The sequence below is a fragment of the Adiantum capillus-veneris genome, chromosome 3, assembly GCF_014529385.1.
Source record: "Adiantum capillus-veneris isolate H3 chromosome 3, ASM1452938v2, whole genome shotgun sequence".
NCBI lineage: Eukaryota > Viridiplantae > Streptophyta > Polypodiopsida > Polypodiales > Pteridaceae > Adiantum > Adiantum capillus-veneris.
Window position 1 is genome coordinate 94,972,977 of NC_140933.1, and position 19,820 is coordinate 94,992,796.

At 44.3% G+C, this 19,820-nt stretch overlaps 1 protein-coding gene across 1 annotated transcript in view; it reads left to right on the forward strand.

Annotated features, from left to right (window-relative positions):
* Positions 1-1,673: 1,673 nt before the first annotated feature.
* The window catches only part of ATH9 (ABC2 homolog 9), a 60,902-nt gene continuing 42,755 nt past the window's right edge, over positions 1,674-19,820 (forward strand). The window contains exon 1 of the mRNA XM_086508902.1: positions 1,674-2,032. Coding sequence (XP_086365028.1) covers positions 1,750-2,032 — 283 coding nt within the window. The 5' untranslated portion in view covers positions 1,674-1,749. The remainder of the gene's footprint in view (positions 2,033-19,820) is intronic.

The following is a 19,820-nucleotide window of genomic DNA, read 5'->3' on the forward strand; positions in this document are numbered from 1 at the left end:
ATTTAGATCTTTCTCTATATGAAGTGATGTGGGTTGGTGAGGGGAAGCCAATATTTAGATCTTTCTCTATTTGAGGTGATGTGGGTTGGTGAGGGGAAGCCAATATTTAGATCTTTCTCTATAATTGTTGTAAGAGAGAGGAAGAAAAAAGGAGTTGGCGGGAAAAGATCTCGATCCCGATTCTGATCCCTTCCTTTTAGAATAATATTTTTAAAATTTTAATTTCTAAATTTCTTTTTAGTCCCAAATATCCCGAGTATTTTTTTAAAAATTATTTTTTATAAAAAACTTTTTCTGAGGATAATGTGGCCGCGTGGACGTCGAGCTCCCATGCCCACACAAAGCTCAAAGGAGCTCTGTCTAACCTCCTTACAATTAATTAACAACTAATTAACAATTAATTAACTGTCTAACACAAAATTGCACACTCACACACAATCAACTATGTTGCTCACTGTCTACTCTACTTCTCACTGTCTACACTCACTAACAGCTCTACTAACACCTGCACAATACAGATCTTGCAAAACTAACAAAAACTAGTACAATGCAGCACTAACAGAGCTTACAATTACTAATATGCATATGCAGATACATAGAGACATTTGAAAGAGATAATAGAGAAATGAAGGAGATATACTGTGAGTGTTTCTATGTGAAATCATGTGTGAGCTCGAGAAATTGTATAAGATTGACATTCACAATCGTTGGTAAAATCAATAAGGCTTACCTCAACTTGGGTAAGCCTTTCCAAACTAATGAAGCTTTGCAATACCTACATGCTATTATCTCGCTCACCTTGATTGTCAATCTCAAATCTCTCTCTCTCTCTCTCTCTCTCTCACACACACACACACACACACACACACACATGCTAGAGGTGTTGTGAGGCTAAGGAGGCTATGTTTTTTTGATTGACTATTACCATTAGAGCATTGCCTTGGCTATATTTGAAGGGTTTTCATATGAAGTCACTTTAATTGTGTGTGTGTGTGTGTGTGTGTGTGTGTGTGTCATGGGGAGATATATTAAATGAAACACACAAGGCGGGTCTCTTGAGGTGGCATGTGCAGTTATAAGCATAGTTTCTTTCCCATGGGACTATTTGACACCACTTTGTCAGGTGGAATCTACGGTCCAACATCTTTGAACGATGTGGACCGTCCATTTATTCTCAAGAATAAAAGGATTCCGGCCGATTGACCCCCTGCGACTCATACCCACCACCTACATAACCGGAGGCCACAACTCTCCCATTAAGCTATCATGCGCCACTTGAACTAGAGGTGTGAACATAAAATCATATAGCAAAAATGATGGGGTGGAGATCACATGGTGTTCACTTGGAGATCACTTTGGGATGGACGTGGTCACACTGCAATCACTTTGGGATAGTCGAGGTCACACTGTAATCACTTGGTAATGGGTGGGGTCACAAGATAATCACATGTCGATTGGGATTCACATGGGGATCACTTGGCGGTCACTTGATGTTCACATCAAATTTACTTGGGGTTCACTTTAATTGTGATCACATGGTGATCACTTGGAGATTAAACCACATAGAGCTAACCCTCCGCCCCCAATTAATAGGGAGAGTAGATCCCACCTCATAGAAGTGGTGTCAATTAGTCACCTCATAGAAGTGGTGTCAATTAGTCACGAGGCTTTCTTTCGGCATGCTTAATTATTAAACTATGCTCTCTGGAAGCTGGAAGGCGCGATCGAGGAGCTGAAATTACGTTTGCAATGACCAGAGGGGCAGGGGAGCTTGCAAAGCTCCTGCGCTACCGCCCAAAGTTTGCAGCAGCATCGTTCTCGTCCACCACCCCCAGCGGGAGCTCCATCTCCCCTACACATCGTCCATGGTTTCCCAAACTCAAAGTGGTGGCAGCCGTGGGGGTGGGCCTGGGTATGGGCGCACTCGGCCTCTCAGCCCTTGGTACCGAGCCCCGCCGCAGCTTGTACCTGCTCTACTCCATGTCACTCCGACTAGGTCGCGACTTTGTCACGGCAGCCTTGATTGTGGCTGGTAAGGGAGCAATATATGTACGTGTTTATGGCTTTGTGCATTTTAAGGAAACCACATCCTCACCCTCATATTCTAAGCTTTACTTGCTTCTTTTGTGTTACCAGAGCATTGCACAGAGCTTGCATAGACCTTTTATCAATGGTTGTGTTAGTAGTTGTGTGGGTGTGCATGTATGTGTATGTGTGGGGCAATTGTGGGGAGCATTAGTAATTGTTTTGGGTACTGATGATGCTACTGAAGAAGAGTGAGCGGAATGTCAGATTTCTATGAGATTTCTGCATAGGAGGAACACAGGCTCACTTTGTAGGTCACTTGAGAAAAAGAAGGGTCTTTGGATCCAAATGGTACTTGTTTTTGTGCTTGCAATTTGGAGCTGCAATTTGATAGAGTCTGGAAGAAAAAGCACCCCCCACTTCTATAGTAGATCAGACCATTGTCAAAGTGGCACTGAAAAAGTTGAATTGGATCTGCATATAATAGTGTCATAGATCCTAGGGGATTATTTACTTGCAATTTATGAGCCCGATTGTAGGAGCTGCATGCCTGGACAAGTCCATTAGATTAGGTTTTCCAGTTTTGGAATGCACAAATTGTTTGTACACGTGCTTGACGGGTGTTGTTACACTTTGGTGGGCATCTGGCAACACTAGCATGTAGATTAGAGCTAGAGGACGTGCCAATCGAGTTCCCTCTCAGGTTTTTAGGCGCCCTTGCATAGAGCTAACCCTAGCCCACCCACTCCTTGGTGTTTTTGAGGATGATTGCCAACACCAGCGTTTTTTTCTAGCCCTTGGCACCTTCTTTTGCAGTCATCCTTGGCGACTTTTGGCGGCCATATCGCCCTCTCTTTGGAGCTATTTATTGCTTCTTTTGTGCTATGTTTCGATATGGGCCATGGCTGAGTCTGCCTTGCATCTCTAGATTTATGACAGAAAGAACGCAAATTTTTGAGTCGATATATGCTCATGTGTGTGTGTGTGTTGAGTGTGAGTTTGTGAGAGAACATATATTGGTACCTAGTTCTACACCCACTATGGCACTGGCGACTTTATTGGGGATTTTGTAGAATTTAGTCAATACTATGCATGATGGAGCTGATGGTTATATTGTCTTGTGGGTGACTACTTGTAATGTGTAGTGGAAGTGATTGATGGTGAATGCTGAGGATGAGTGCTCAGTGCGTACTCAAGGTTCCTTGTACTTCACGAGAGAGATCCTTTTACTTCATGAGAGATGTGCAAAGACTAGAGGGTAAAGATGTTGTGAATGAAGGTGCCGTGAGTAATATATAGAGAGAGAAGACTCAACACTAGATGGGGTCCCCCCCCCTCCCCCTTCAAGGGCCCCTTCTCTATCGCTACAGAGGTATTTGCTTTAGATTGCACAAATGCTGATACAATGGTTCTAGATGCTGAGATGTTGATGGGATCTTGTAGTAGATGCTTGGAGCTGCAAGGCCAAGGGCTGAAATTGCAAAACGCTAGGGTTGATTTGTCTTGGGACTATGAGGCCAGGCCTGAAATCTGAAAATGCTGGCTTATTTGAGGTCTGAATCTGAAAACACTGATCGATTTGTTGTTTTGCACTGAAAACTAAAAACACTGGCCGATCTGAAGCTTGGGCTGAAAAATGCTACAGCTGATGGTGCGAAAACGCCAGAATGCTGAGGTATTGCGGGTACTCGGTGTTTGTATTAAGGGTATTGACTTATGCTTGAGAAGTGACCCCTAGGCCTTAGGGTCACTTATATATGGGATTAAAGCTGGGTGGGGCAATGCCCAAAAAAATCCCACGATTTCTAAAAATGTCACTTATTGATGATTTAATAAACTAACTTATAAGAGGTGCTTCACATGCAGATAAATACCGAGGCTGGGTACTAATGCAACTACATGGAAACACTCCCCAGTGCCTACACATAGCAGACACTGGTTATGCTCATGTGCAATTAGAGGGTATGCAACTAGTCTAAAGTGCCTGGACATGCAAATTCGGCGCATAGGCTCACAAGGGTGCTAGAACACTTTCTATAATGTCCTAAACCCTAGAAATAGAGTTAGCTTGTCCACGTCCACATAGGGTTAGACCCTTAGTTTTTCGTTGGGGCTTGCAAAGTTGAGATGTTGTGGGCTTTTTTTGTTAGGTGTAGCGGAATGATTGTTTGCGCTTTGCTCAAGATGAGTGCTCCGAACTGTGCTCAAGGTTCCTTTTAGTTCTTATGGAAGGGGGAGCCTTTCGTTCTTAGTGGAAAGTGCTATGATCACGAACAAAGTGAATGGATAATGTGCGTGCAAGTGTATGAGATTGAGAGATAGAGAGAGAAGAGAGATACGACACCAGAGATGTTGTAAAACACTCCCTCCGAAGGCCCCACTCTCGTCGGCGAGAGTGGTCTACTTATGATTGCACAAAGTGGTACAATGACGATACAATGGACTGATGCAATCTGGGACTATGCCGATGACGACGACGACTTTAGGGCTGAAATCTGTGGTCTTTTAATTGCTGAATTTCGGGACTGTTTCGGTGGCTGAAAATGACTGTTTTGGCTGCGTTTTTATGGCTGAAAATGGGGGATCTTCTGCATCCAATGGGGGCTGATTCTACTGTTGTCCCATAGGCTGGAAAACGCTGCCTCTCTTACGCGGCTAGGGCTGAAAAACACTAACGCTGGGCTGCGTGTGTCCTTAGCAAAAACGCTGGGATTGTTGGACTCCAAAACGCTGATGCTTGCTGAGCAAAAACGCCAATGGGCTGATTTGGAAAACGCTAGCCAATTGGGATTTGATGGCGACGAGAGGGATCTGCAGTCGCTAGGTGTTGTTGGTGAGGATGACGATCCAGGCAATGCTGAAAACGCCAGATCTTGGAGGGTCACTGCTGGAACCAAAAACGCTAGCCAATGGAGAAGGTAGTGCCAAGGTTGGGGGGGGGTTCTGCGGTTTTGCTGAGAAGTTGCCTGTTGAGCGGGGAGCTCCTGCTGCCTCTTCTACCAGAAAGTGCTAACTTGGGTTTGCTTATATATTAACTTAGCAAAATTGCCCTACCTACTTTTGTTGGAAAGTCACTTAAAAATAATAAGTGAAAAATGTCAAAAATAGGGAAAATAGGCTAAATGCACTGGAAAAATCCCCTAACTGATTCTAATGGATTCTGATGGGAATACTGATGATCATGCTGTGTGCAACCAGAGGATATGCATCTATGCTAAGTGACTGGGCATGCACGGTCTACGAATAGACTCACAAAAGTGCCAGATCACTGCTAAATCTAGACTGACTGGACTGAATGAACCCTGATCATGTTGTAGCTTGTCCACTGACACTTAGGGTTGGATGTGTCACGTGACATCCCCTCCTTTTCAAAGTGAGGTACTGGTACCGAACTGTATGGCGTTGAGGGAGATCGCCAAAAACATTCGGAATCCTGGAAGGGACTCTTCGTCGGCCCACTCTGATGTGTGGGTCGTGCGGTACTTGAACTTCATAAAGGTCTGCAACACTTGCTTCTTTGGGCTGCGTCGAAAGCGACACAAAGTCTTCTGTGGCTCCTTCGATGCTTCAACTTCGTATAGAGTCGTGCTTCTTCCATCTTCAAGAATCTCCATGGCTGAAAATTCCTGAAACCACTTCCAACACAAAACCATGAACATACCCATTCCATGTAAAGTCAAGGGAAAAAATCTTGTCTTCGCTAAAGACTGTGTATGCAATGTAGACGAACATAGACAACCCGTTCATCAAACACATGCAAACAATGAGAGCGAATCTTTTTCGTTTGATCTAAAACAATCAACTGTGGCAATTCACAATTCATGTGCTCGTTCGGAAACTGTGTCATGCAAAGGAAGATACATAGAATGTGACTTCTTGACTTACATACTTTTCAACTTTTCATGAAAAATCCGCATACATTCGTGCTCATCCATGAGAGAAACGTGCTCAACACACAATATGTCATACCTAGGAAAAGGGATCACATAAAGATGCTGACTAAAGTACAGGAAACGATCACGAATGAAACACTTGTACAATGCGTGTGTATCAATCATGCGAACACATAATACTTCCTGTGAGGGTTCTTTGGACCAAGGCTCGAGAGCCAAGATTGGTTCTTCCTGAATGATCGAATCATCCTGTGGGGGTTCTTTGGACCTCGACTCGAAAGCCAAGATCGGATCTTCGTGATTGATCGAATCTACAACGAGGTTAGCTTCGCTAGGAAAAGCATCCACTAACACATGATCCTTGTGAACAATCACATCATCTTCATGCAGCTCATCATGCTTGTGAGAAATCACATCTTGGTCATGCAAATCATCATGCTGGTCATTGGCATCCAAATCATCATGCTTAGCAATATCATTCAAATCATCATGCTTATCTTTGTCATCCAAATCATCATGCTTATCATCATGCAAATCATTGTGCTTATCATTGTCAATCAAATCATCATCATGCTTCACACAATCATGCAATTCCTGTGTGTCATGCTTTGGAGAAGAAGAGACTGAGACAATCTCCTTTCCCCAAATCTCTTGCATCTGTGCCTGAACTTGAGAATAGAGTCGCCAGAATTCTTTGTTTTGTCGGTCGCTCTGTTCTTGTATTGCTTTGTTCTCACGATCAAATTCTGCTTGTCTGGCTCTGGCTTCCAAACGCGCTCGCTCGCTCTCACGCGCTATGGCTGCCATTCTTTCTTGGTACCGGCGCTCTATGGCTGCCATGTCTTCTTCATAGGCTTTTCTTTCTGCTTTTCTTTCTTGGTCCAACTCCTCCATAGGAGTTAGTGCAATCTTTGTCGTAGATGGAAAAGGGGGAGGGTCTGAAAAACCTCTTGGTGGGGAAAATTCTTCTTCGCCTCTCTCATGCTCATCACCTCCAAGCGAAGTATCCATTCCGCTTCGAGTGATGACCATTCTGCAATCGTGGGTTCTTGTGGATTCTTGGGTTCTTAAGTTCACGAGGAACTTGGGTTCTTGGGGGTCTTGGTTCTTGAGTTTATGAGGTTCTTGAGGTTTTTGAGGTTCTTGAGGTGTTCCTTCGCTTGCAAATCGTGTTTGAGAAGGATCTTCTCTTCACCCGAGTTCTACTCCTTTCCGCGGGCGCACCCCTTGGCGGCCTTGCGCTCACACCAAGGTTGCTTTTTCCCACCTCATGTCAATTGGCCGGCCGCTAAGTGCAGGGTCCGCTCTCAATGAGTGAAAAGAGACACAAGGGGAGGCTGGACAAGCCCTTCTTTCTTGGGATTCCTGTCACTCTTCAACAAAACACGATTAGGAATCGACACGCCCAAGTGAACTTGGGTTCGTGCGACCTCAACAAGCAAAAAATTCTTGTGGTTCTTTCCTTGAGTGATACAGAACACTGCCAAAGCTCTGATACCAATGTAAGGTGCAGCGGAATGATTGTTTGCGCTTTGCTCAAGATGAGTGCTCCGAACTGTGCTCAAGGTTCCTTTTAGTTCTTATGGAAGGGAGAGCCTTCCGTTCTTAATGGAAAGTGCTATGATCACGAACAAAGTGAATGGATAATGTGCGTGCAAGTGTATGAGACTGAGAGATAGAGAGAAGAGAGATACGACACCAGAGATGTTGTAAAACCCTCCCTCCGAAGGCCCCACTCTCGTCGGCGAGAGTGGTCTACTTATGATTGCACAAAGTGGTACAATGATGATGCAATGGACTGATGCAATCTGGGACTATGCCGATGACGACGACGGTGATGACGACGACGACTTTAGGGCTGAAATCTGTGGTCTTCTAACTGCTGAATTTCGGGACTGTTTTGGTGGCTGAAAATGACTGTTTTGGCTGTGTTTTTATGGCTCAAAATGGGGGATCTTCTGCATTCTATGGGGGCTGATTCTACTGTTGTCCCATAGGCTGGAAAACACTGCCTCTCTGACGCGGCTAGGGCTGAAAAACACTAACGCTGGGCTGCGTGTGTCCTTAGCAAAAATGCTGGGATTGTTGGACTCCAAAATGCTGATGCTTGCTGAGCAAAAACGCCAATGGGCTGATTTGGAAAACGCTAGCCAATTGGGATTTGATGGCGATGAGAGGGATCTGCAGTCGCTAGGTGTTGTTGGTGAGGATGACGATCCGGGCAATGCTGAAAATGCCAGATCTTGGAGGGTCACTGCTGGAACCAAAAACGCTAGCCAATGGAGAAGGTAGCGCCAAGATTGGGGGGGGGGGGGGGGGGGGGGGGGTTCTGCGGTTCTGCTGAGAAGTTGCCTGTTGAGCGGGGAGCTCCGACTGCCTCTTCTACCAGAAAGTGCTAACTTGGGTTTGCTTATATATAAACTTAGCAAAATTGCCCTACCTACTTTTGTTGGAAAGTCACTTAAAATAATAAGTGAAAAATGTCAAAAATAGGGAAAATAGGCTAAATGCACTGGAAAAATCCCTTAACTGATTCTAATGGATTCTGATGGGAATACTGATGATCATGCTGTGTGCAACCAGAGGATATGCATCTATGCTAAGTGACTCGGCATGCACGGTCTACGAATAGACTCACAAAAGTGCCAGATCACTGCTAAATCTAGAGTGATTGGACTGACTGAACCCTGATCATGCTGTAGCTTGTCCACGGACACATAGGGTTGGATGTGTCACGTGACATTTTTTTTTCTCATATATTGACTTTTTGGTCATACATTTTGTTTCCTCTTTTTTATGTGGTGAAACGTTTCATACTAAAACTTCGTGTTTTGTCAAAATAGGCGGTGAAAGATGCAATGAAGACATGGGCTAGCCTTCGATCTGATGGACACTTCGACTCCAATTTGGCTCGACTTTGAAAAGATCCTTCCACACTAGAGAATACCAGATACAAGGCAACGTGGAGAAGAGAGATCACCGAGGTAGAAAGAGACAGGACATTTGAGAATGAGAGAGAAAGAGAGAGATCTTTGGGAAAGGCTTTTCATTCTGATAACAAACTACATATACAAGTGACCCAGGGTGGTCTTGCATAGATCTGATATGCCCTTGATGGATAGATTGTGGTACACACAACTGCAATTGCTATTGCCATTTGCTCATGTACGAGACCACTGACTCGGCCTCCACATGGGTATCAACTTTGCTTTATAAGTGTAGATCTAGTGCACCTCCTTCCTACAAGAGAATCTATTTGGAGGGGGAGAGACATGACTCAAGGCCGGCATAGAGGGAGGCTTCTCTCTAGATGTCAATGGATTTCTCTGCTCCATAGCTTGCATCTCGGACGAGAAACTCTGCCAATGCATGATCTCAAGGCCTAGGAAAGGCTGCTTTTGAGGGGTGAACTGCACTCAAGAAGGATAGCCCAACTCTACCCCTGCTCCCCAGCAAAAACTGTAATGTGCAGCGGAAGTGATTGATGGTGAATGCTCAGGACTAGTGCTCAACGCGTATTCAAGGTTCCTTTATTCAATGAGAGAGTTCCTTTTACTTCATATTAGAGAGAGAAGAGAATGGTATTGTGAATGAAGGTTCTGTGAGTGAAGGAGAGAGAGAGAAGACTAACACCGGATGGGGTCTTAAACCCCCTTCAAGGTTCCCCTCTCTATCGCTAGAGAGGTATTTGCTTTGAATTGCACAAATGTTGATAAAACGGTCCTAGAGGTTGAGGTGCTGATAAGATCTTGCTATTGATGCTTGGATCTGTGAGGCTAGGGCTTGAAATGCAAAACTCTAGGGTTGTTGAGTGGGATTTACAAGCTCGACAAGGGTATGGGCTGATTTGCCATGGCTGATGTCGAGGATGGGCTGAAAACTGAAAACGTTAGTGCTGATCGAACTTGGAACTGTGATGTGACGATGAAATAATGACTGAAATCTGTAATCGTTGGTGCTGGTGACTAAATGCTGAAAAACGCTGGCTGATTTGCTACTAGTGCATGGCGATGGGCTGATGGCTGAAAACGCTGGTGTTGATGGGGTGCTGTAGGCAGATCTGATGCTCTATGCTGAAAACGCTAGGCTGGGTGCCGGTGGTGCTACTGCTTGTATTGCGGGTATTGGACTTGTCCTTCAGAAGCGACCCCTAGGGTCACTTGTATATGGAATTAAAGCTGGGCAAATGCTCCAAAACAATCCCACGACTTGCTAAATGCTGGCTTAAATGTCACTTTTAAATAAGTTAATAACTCACTTATAAGAGATGCTTCACATGCAGTTAAATACCGACACTGGGTACTAATGCAACTATATGGGAACATGTAAGGTGCAGCGAAAGTGAATGTTGAACTTTGCTCAAGATGAGTGCTCCGAACTGTGCTCAAGTTTACTTTTACTTACAGGAGGGAGAGCCTTCCGTTCCTTTAGTGAGAGAGTGCAATTGGTCATAAACAAAGTGGCAAACACTGTGAATGAAGGTGCTGAGAGAGAGAGAGAGAGAGAGAGAGAGAGAGAGAGAGAGAGAGAGAGAGAGAGAGAGAGAAGAATACAACACTAGAATGTTGTCAAACCCTCCTCCGCAGGCCCCACTCTCTATGTCGAGAGCGGTCTATTATTTACTCTACAATGCAATGGACTCGCCGACGATGTCGACGACGATGCGGACGACGACGAGACGGGCTGAAATCTGAAAACGCTAAGGGCTGAAATCTGCAAATCTTTATCTGCTGAATTCTGGCTTCTATGTCGGTGACGATGTCAATGGCCACGATGCGACGACGACGCGCTGAAAACGCACATGCTGAAACTGCAAACTTCGATGGATCTGACAGTGCGGCGAGGATCTGCTGCGAGAAGGTGAGATCTGCGAAGTTTGGGACTTGTTCTGCGGTGTCTGATTGCTGATAACTGAAAACGTTGGTGCAACTTGTGGCCTTGTCGCGGAGAATCTGCAAAACGCTAGGCTGTTAAGCTGATGCAAAAACGCTAGGGCTGAATGTTGTGCAGATGGAAAAACGCTAGGTGTCTTGCTGTGGTCTTGCTGTTGCCGGGGCTGATCTGCCATGCAAAACGCTAGGGCTTGGTGATGGCTGAAAAACACTAGGCTTGCTGTTTGCTAAACTTTAGGTTTGCTGTTTGGGGGGGGATCTTGCTGAGAAGGTGCCTATTGAACAAGGTGTTCGTGCTGCCTCTTCTACGAGATTATACTAGCGCTAGGTTTCTTATATACTCGCTTATCAAAATTGCCCTACCTGGTTCCCAACAAAGGTCACTTAAAAATAATAAGTGAAAATTGGCTAAAATAGGGAAAATAGGTCTATGCACTGTAAAAATGCTCCTGATGGGTTCTGACTGAAATCTGATGATCATGTTGTGTGCAACCAGAGGATATGCATCTACTCTGTGTCTGGACATGCACGATCTGCGAACAGACTCACAAAAGTGCAGATCACTTCCTAAGCTAATTGAACTGAACCCATGTCATGAAGTAGCTTGTCCACGTACACATAGGGTTAGATGTGCACGTGACATCCCCTCCTTTTCAAAGTGAGGTACTGATACTGAACTGTATGGCGTCGAGGGAGATCGCCAATAGCGTGTGGAATCTTGGAAAGGACTCTTCGTTGGCCCACTTTGATGCATGGTCATGCGATACTTGAACTTCGTAAAGGTTTGCAACGCTTGCTTCTTTGGGCCGTGCCGAAAGCGAGACAAAGTCATCTATGGCTCTTTCAATGCTTCAACTTCGTCTAGAGTCATGCGTCTACCTTCTTTAAGAATCTCCGAGGATGAAAATTCCTGAAACCACTTCTAACACAAAAACATGAACATACCCATCCCATGTAAAGTGACTGGAAAATTATTATTCTTTCGAAAAAACTGTGCATGCATGGAGATGAACATAGAGACGGAGTGCCAAACCGTTCATCAAACACATGCAAACAATGAGGTCGAATCTTGACTTTCTGATCTAAATCAATCAACTGTGGCAAATCACAATGGAAATGCCCATGCTTGATGTTCAATCCTTCTTGTGCTCTTTCGGATACCGTGTCATGCCAAGGAAGAGACATGGAATGTGAATTCCTTGGGTGCAAACATTTCATCTTTTCATGAATAATCCGCATACATCCGTGCTCATTCATGAGTGAATAAAGTTCAACATGCAATATGTCATGCCTATGAGAAGGGATCACATAAAGACGGTGACTAAAATATAGGAAAGCATCATGAATGAAACACTCGAACAATACGTGCTGACTATTCATTCGAACACAGAATACTTCCTGTGGGGGTTCTTTGGAACTCGACTCGAGAGCCAAGATCGGTTCTTCGTGATCGATCGTATCTGCCACGAGGTTAGCTTTGCTAGGAAAAGCATCACCATCATCCTTGTGAACAACCACATCATTATCCTGCAAATCATCATGCTCGTGAATAATCACATCTTGATCATGCAAATCATTATGCTTATCATTATCATGCAAATCATGTGTGTCTTGCGAGACTGAGAGAGTCTCCTTCTCCTAATTCTTTTCAATCTTCGCCTGCACATTAGAAATGAGAGATGAAGAATGAACAACTTGCTCGCCACGAATGTCAATGGGAGAGTCACTTTTAGCATTGAAAGTGAACGTATTAGCTGCCCAATCAATGAGAGGGTTGTGCTCACGAAACCATTGAATACCTAAAAGCATATCACATCTTGAGAGAGGAGAGACTACAAATTTTCTGTGGAAGAACGCTTGTTGAACAATGAACAAAACATCAAGGCACTCTTGCGCGATGAGAGAGTCCATACCTGGCGCGAAGCTCGACACCTCGAAAGGAGATGTCTTGCTAACCTCCAAGCGGGCTCTTTCGACAAGAGAGTCACTTATCACATCATGCATACTGCCTGGGTCAAACAATATGACAAAACGTTGACCCTTGACATGACCATAACACTTAATGAGAGACTCATCAATGGGAGGATCACGAGGAACTTGGGTCACACTCGTGTTCTCATTTATTGCATTGATTGACGAAGTGGGTTTATTGCATTGACAGAGGAAGTGGGTTCTGTGGTTCTTTAGATTCATTAGATTCAAGCTTAGGACATGTTCTTTTTATGTGACCCTTGATGTGACAATGATAACAACGACCTTCCTTAGAATAAGTGCTTTGCTCTTCCGACGTGATATATGTTCTGCCTTTTCATATGGAGTGAGCTTAGGTTTAGAAATTGTGTTAGCCTTACCCTTAGGTTCATTTTGAGTGTTCTTTTCTGAGAGACTAGAGGAAGATTGGATAGAAGAGTTACCATTCTTAGCATTCTTACCGTTCTTACCATTGTGAGGGTTCTGAGAAGTTTGAGTGGTACTTGGAGAAGTCTTGTTTTCCTTAGGCTTTCCCTTGTTGTGCTTCATCTCTTGTGCGAGAGCAATCGCTACCGCCTTGTTAAGATCGATTGGGCCGAGGACTTCAACATCAAACTTGATATAGTCGTCCAACCCGAAAATGAAAGCCTCCTTGCGCTCATCATCCGATTTACGTAATTGGGTGCCGAGCTGCAAAACACGATTAGAGAAAAACATAATTGGCATACCATTTTGCTTGAGAGTGCGCCAATTGTCTTTCAACCGTGCTAGGTGTAACATACTTGGACACTCCAAGTCAAGAATCAATCACGACAGCACCAAATAACCACTTCAAAACAATTCACAGATCACAATAGACTTGCACTGGCCCAACATAATTCCGTGCCTAGAGATATTGGCCCCAAAGATTGGCGCCCCTTTCGGTATTTCTTTATGTATTGATCAATGTCAAAGTACAAGAGAGCGGTTAGGGTTTCACTCTCAGACTCTACGTCCAGATGTTCTACAGAGTGAGAACCCTCTCCGCTTATTTAAAGTGTACAAGGGATGCCCAAAAAACAGAGCCCCAAAAGCTTCCAAATCAAAAGCAACTGTTTTCCTCTCACAAGCTCTCTCTCTCTCCATTAAAAAATAAAGCAGTCTCTCTCTCTCTCTCTCTCTCTCTCTCTCTCTCTCTCTCTCTCTCTCTCACACACACACACACACACACACACACACACACACACACAAAGTGCGTAGAGAAAAGCAATGCCCAAAAAGCTGCCTGGCGTAATTTCCGCAGCCCAAAAAGCATCGTAAATCACGTCGGAAAATTCGGAAATCTGTACTGCTGCCATGTGGCATTTCTGTCGCCAGTTTTAGGGTTTCAGCCACCTTTAGGGTTTCAGCCAGCAGTTAGGGTTAGGGTTTCCAGAGATTAGGGTTTTTGCAGATTAGGGTTTTTGGCAGAAATTAGGGTTTGCAGGTTTTAGGGTTTCTGCTCTTGGTAGCCACGTCATCACTTTGTGACATACCCCCCTCTTGAAAGCATTGTAATCACCCTTGATTACGCCTGCAAAACAGACAGAGGCCATAAACCGTCTTAGCAGACACTAGTTGTTAGTACCTACATACTAGGAACACACATCTAGCACATGTACCAATCGAGAGTCACATCACACGACATCACTAGACATCACAGGACATTCAACATTCATTCGGATCTTAGACCATGATTTATCGGCAATGTAGCTAGCAATCGCATCTAGATCCAATCGGGACCTCATCGATGTCCGATTGACTAACCGCTATTGCAACCATGTCTATTCGAGATCAATTAGACCAAAATGGAAGTCATTTCGTCCATCAGTTCTTGCACTCAAAAGAAGTCAAGAACTAATCAGTATCATAATCAAGAATTCCATTTCATAAAGTCACACAACAAAATACTGTCAGCTTTCAGTATCCCTGAAGCTCAAAGAGACATTAGTGACTCTAGTATCTAAATCAAGGCATCTGTTGACAAAGGAGCGGAGTGACTCCCCTCTTGTGCATCCCACTGCACTAGATCTCTGGCCAAGCTGAATTCTGGGTTCCATTTGGAGTAGACTAGGGTAAACCAAAAGCATCGAGGTAAAGTTTCACAATCTGAGGAGTATTTGCTAGGTCCTCCTCCTCCATTCACTTTGCATCCAATGCAGGATAGTTCTTGAACTTAACCAAGAGCCGCCTTCGGACTTTATCTTTATTCTTCGTATCCTTATGTGCCAAAATCTGTTCAGGAACAAGGATCTCCTCGTTTTCTTCCACTTCGGGTTGCTCATCAGGCTCCCATCTTAAAAGGTTTCAAGAGACTCACATGAAATGCATTGTGAATCCTCCAAGTATCTGGCAGTTTCAGTCGGAAGGAGACATCATTTATCTTTTCAGTGATCTGGAAAGGTCCTTAGTATCGCATACTAAGCTTTGGAAAAAGCCTCTCCTTTCCCTTTTTCTTTCTCAGGTGTGCCTTCTCAAAACGTAAGAGCACCCAATCATCCTCCTTCAATTTCAAGTCGCGACGATGGCGATCCGCTGCCTTTTTCTGTCGTTCTTGAGACTCTGCAAAGTCTCACGAACCTTGGCAAAAGCGGTATCTAAGTCTTGCGTATATTCATCCGCTTCAAAAATCTTATCTTTCGTGCTTAGGAAGGGTGGAACCTTCGTAGCACCTTCAACAATCTCAAATGGCGCCTTCCCAGTTGAAGAGTGTATCGTGTTATTGTAGGCAAATTCCACCAAAGGTAGGTACTTTTCCCATTGAGTCTTCTGATCTGAGATATAAGACTTCAACAAATCTAGAACCACTGAATTTGCAATCTCAGATTGCCCATTAGTCTGCGGGTGAAACGATGACGAGAACTGCAACCACGTGCCAATGTTCTCCCAAATTGCCTTCCAAAACAAACTCGTAAATCTGGGGTCTCTGTCGGAGACAATCGTCTCAGGCATGCCATGTAATCTGAATATCTGGGCCACAAACAGTCTCGCTAAGTGATCCGGCTTGACTGTTTTCTTCACTGGAATCGGATCGGATTTCCCGTAGAAGAGAAATTCGGGGATCGGATTTCCCGTAGAAGAGAAATCGGCCGTGCTCTGATACCACTGTAACAAACTTGGACACTCCAAGTCAAGAATCAACCGCGACAGCACCAAATAACCACTTCAAAACAATTCACAGATCACAATAGATTTGCACTGGCCCGGCGGAGTTCCGTGCCTAGAGATATTGGCCCCAAAGACTGGCGCCCCTTTCGGTATTTCTTTTTGTATTAATCAATCATCAAAGTACAAGAGAGCGGTTAGGGTTTCACTCTCAGACTCTGCGTCCAGATGCTCTGAGAAGTGAGGCCCTCACCACTAATTTAAAGGTTACAAGGGATGCCCAAAAGCAGAGCCCCAAAAGCTTTTAAAATCAAAAGCATCAGTTCTCTCTCTCTCTTAGAGAGTCTTTTCTCTTTTTTTTAATAAAAAAAAAGCAAAAGCAAAATTCGCGTCGCTCATCGTTTTCCAAAAATTTTTTTTTTTTAAATTTTTTTTTTTTATAAAATAATCCGCCTCCGCGATTTCCGGAATTTAGGGTTTTTGGCAAAAATTAGGGTTTGCAGGAATTTTAGGGTTTCTGGCAGAAATTAGGGTTTCTGCTGTCCGCCACGTCATCACTTTGTGACATACCCCCCTCTTGAAAGCATTGTAATCGACCGCGATTACGCCTGCAAAACCGACAAAAGCCATAAACCGTCTTAGCAGACACTGACTGTTAGTACCTACGTACTAGGAACGCACATCTAGCACATGTACAAAATCGACAGTCACATCACACGACATCACAGGACATCACCAGATATCACAGGACATCACATGACATTCAACATTCATTCGGATCTTAGACCATGATTTATCGGCAATGTAGCTAGCAATCACATCTAGGTCCAATCGGGACCTCATCGATGTCCGATTGACTAACCCCTATTGCAACCATGTCTATTCGAGATCAAGTAGACCAAAATGCTGCAGTCATTTCGGCTATCAGTTCCTGCACTCACAAGAAGTCAAGAACAAATCAGTATCATAATCAGGAATTCCATTTCATAAAGTCATCCAGCAGAATACTGTCAGCTCTCAGTATCCCTGAAGCTCAAAGAGACATCAGTGACTTTAGTATCAAAATCGAGGCATCTGTTGACAAAGGAGTGGAGTAACTCCCCTCTTGTGCATCCCACTGCACCAGATCTTCGGCCAAGCTGAATTCTGGGTTCCATTTGGAGTAGACTATGCTAAACCAAAAGCATCGAGGTAAAGTTTCACAATCTGAGGAGTATCTGCTAGGTCCTCCTCCTCCATCCACTTCGCATCAAGTGCAGGATAATTCTTGAACTTAACCAAGAACCGCCTTCGAACTTTACCCTTATTCTTCGTATCCTTATGTGCCAAAATCTGTTCAGGAACAAGGATCTCCTCGTTTTCTTCCACTTCGGGTTGCTCATCAGGCTCCCCATCATCAGGCACATCACCTTTAAAAGGTTTCAAGAGATTCACATGAAATGCATTGTGAATCCTCCAAGTATCTGGCAGTTTCAATCGGAAGGAGACTTCATTTATCTTTTCAGTAATCTGGAAAGGTCCGTAGTATCACATACTAAGCTTTGGAAAAAGCCTCTCCTTTCCCTTTTTTTTTTCTTAGGCGTGCCTTCTCAAAAGTAAGAGCACCCAATCATCCTCCTTCAGTTTCCAGTCGCGACGATGGCGATCCGCTCCCTTTTTCTGTCGTTCTTGAGACTTCTGTAAAGTCTCGTGAACCTTGGCAAAAGCCGTATCCAAATCTCGCGAATATTCATCCGCTTCAAATTTCTAATCTTTCGTGCTCAGGAAGGATGGAACCTTCGCAGCAGTTTCAACAATCTCTCATGGCGTCTTCCCCGTCGAAGAGTGTATCGTGTTATTGTAGGCAAATTCCACCAAAGGTAAGTTCTTTTCCCATTGAGTCTTCTGATGCGAGATACAAGACTTCAATAAATCTAAAATCACTGAATTGGCAATCTCAAATTGCCCGTCAGTCTGCAAGTGGAACGATGACGAGAACTGCAACCGCGTCCCAATGTTCTCCCAAATTGCCTTCCAAAACAAACTCATAAATCTGGGGTCTCTGTCAGAGACAATCGTCTCAGGCGTGCCATGTAATCGGAAAATCATCGTGATCATTCTGTATTCTCGGGAGATAAAAAAAAATGAAATCCATTTCAATATTTTCCCAGGGGCGGGTGGGTATAGGTAAAGGCTGTAACAATCCCTGTGCCTTATGCCTGTCAAACTTGACCTTCTGGCATACCAAGCAACTACGCACAAACTCTTCCACATCCTTCTTCAGTCTCCGCCAAAAGAAATCTCTCTCTACCCCTTTCATGGTGGTAGCAATGCTGCGGTGACCCGTAAAAGGTGGACAGTGGCAATCAGTCATAACCTTTTCCCTCAACGGCTGTGTAACGCACAACATAGTCTTTTTCATCAAGTAGCCTTCCCGAAGGGAGTATCCAGCTACTGTCTCCCCATCCCGTATCCGTGTGAAAATATCTGCAAAATCTGTATCTGTGGCACACTGATCGACCATATCCTCGAAGCTCTTATGATGTATCGCGGAAATAGCCAGAACCAACGGTTTCCGAGACAAAGCATCTGCCACCACATTCTTCTGTCCTTGCACATGGACAATCTGGAAGTGAAACTGTGACAAGATGTTCGCCCACCGCATCTGCTTTTCCGAAAGCTGCTTCTGTGACAAGAAGTAGCGCAAACTCTGATGGTCTGCAAAGACAGTAAAATCCGCTGCGAGTAGGTAATGCCGCCACTGAGTAAGAGCATGGATAACCGCCAAAAGCTCTTTCTCATAAATCTGTGCTGTCATCTCCGGCCTAGAGAACAAACGGCTCTCGTAAGCTATGACATGGCCTTCTTGCATCAAGACCGCACCCAGACTACGACCACAAGCATCACAATATACTTCGAATGACTTCTGCAAGTCCGGCAAAGTCAAAATAGGTCCCGTAGTCAATTTCTCTTTCAATGTCTGAAAGGCAGTCACCTCTGTGGGTCCCCACGAAAAAGGTACTCCTTTCTGTGTCAAGATATGCAAAGGGGAAGCAACCTCTGCAAACTTTCGTATGAACCGCCTGTAGTAGGAACATAGTCCCAAGAAGCTTCTAACTTCATGGACATTCTTCAAGTCGGGCCAATCACGGATAGTCTCTATCTTGGCCGGATCCATTTGCACTCCTGCTGCTGACACAATGTGCCCCAAAAAGTGTATCTCTGGTAGGAAAAATTCACTTTTCTTTGCATTGATCACTAACTTGTGATCTCGTAATGCCTGAAAGACTTGAAGCAGATGATCTCTGTGTTCTGCCTCATTCTTGGAGAAAACAATGATGTCGTCAAAGAAAGTGCCAACAAATAGCCTGTACTCTCGAAAAATCCTATCCATCATCCGGTTAAATGTCGCAGGAGCATTGGTTAAGCCAAAAGGCATCACCAAAAACTCAAATAACCCAAAAGTCGTCCGAAAAGCTGTCTTGTAGACGTCTCCCGGTGCTATTCTGATCTGATGATATCCACTCTTCAAGTCAATCCTGCTAAAGCCCTGTAACCTGTCGAGTATATCATCGATCCTAGGAATTGGAAATCTGTTCTTGATGGTGATTTTGTTGAGAGCTCTATAATCGATGCACATTCTCCAAGATCCGTCTTTCTTCAAAACCAACAATACTGGAGAGCAATACGGTGAAGTACTAGGCTGGACAAGACCCTTTTCCAAGAGGTCTTTCACTTGGTTCATAATCTCTTCATTCTGTGCTCGGCTCACACGGTAGGGTGGCCGGTTCGGTGGTGTACTACCAGGTATCAGATCAATGGTATGATCTTCAGGACGAGCAGGTGGTAACTCTCCTGGCAGGCCTTCTGAGAAGCAATCGGCGTGAGAGTGTAGAAAATCTTGGCGTTCTTTATCAAGTTTAGACATATTTGTCCT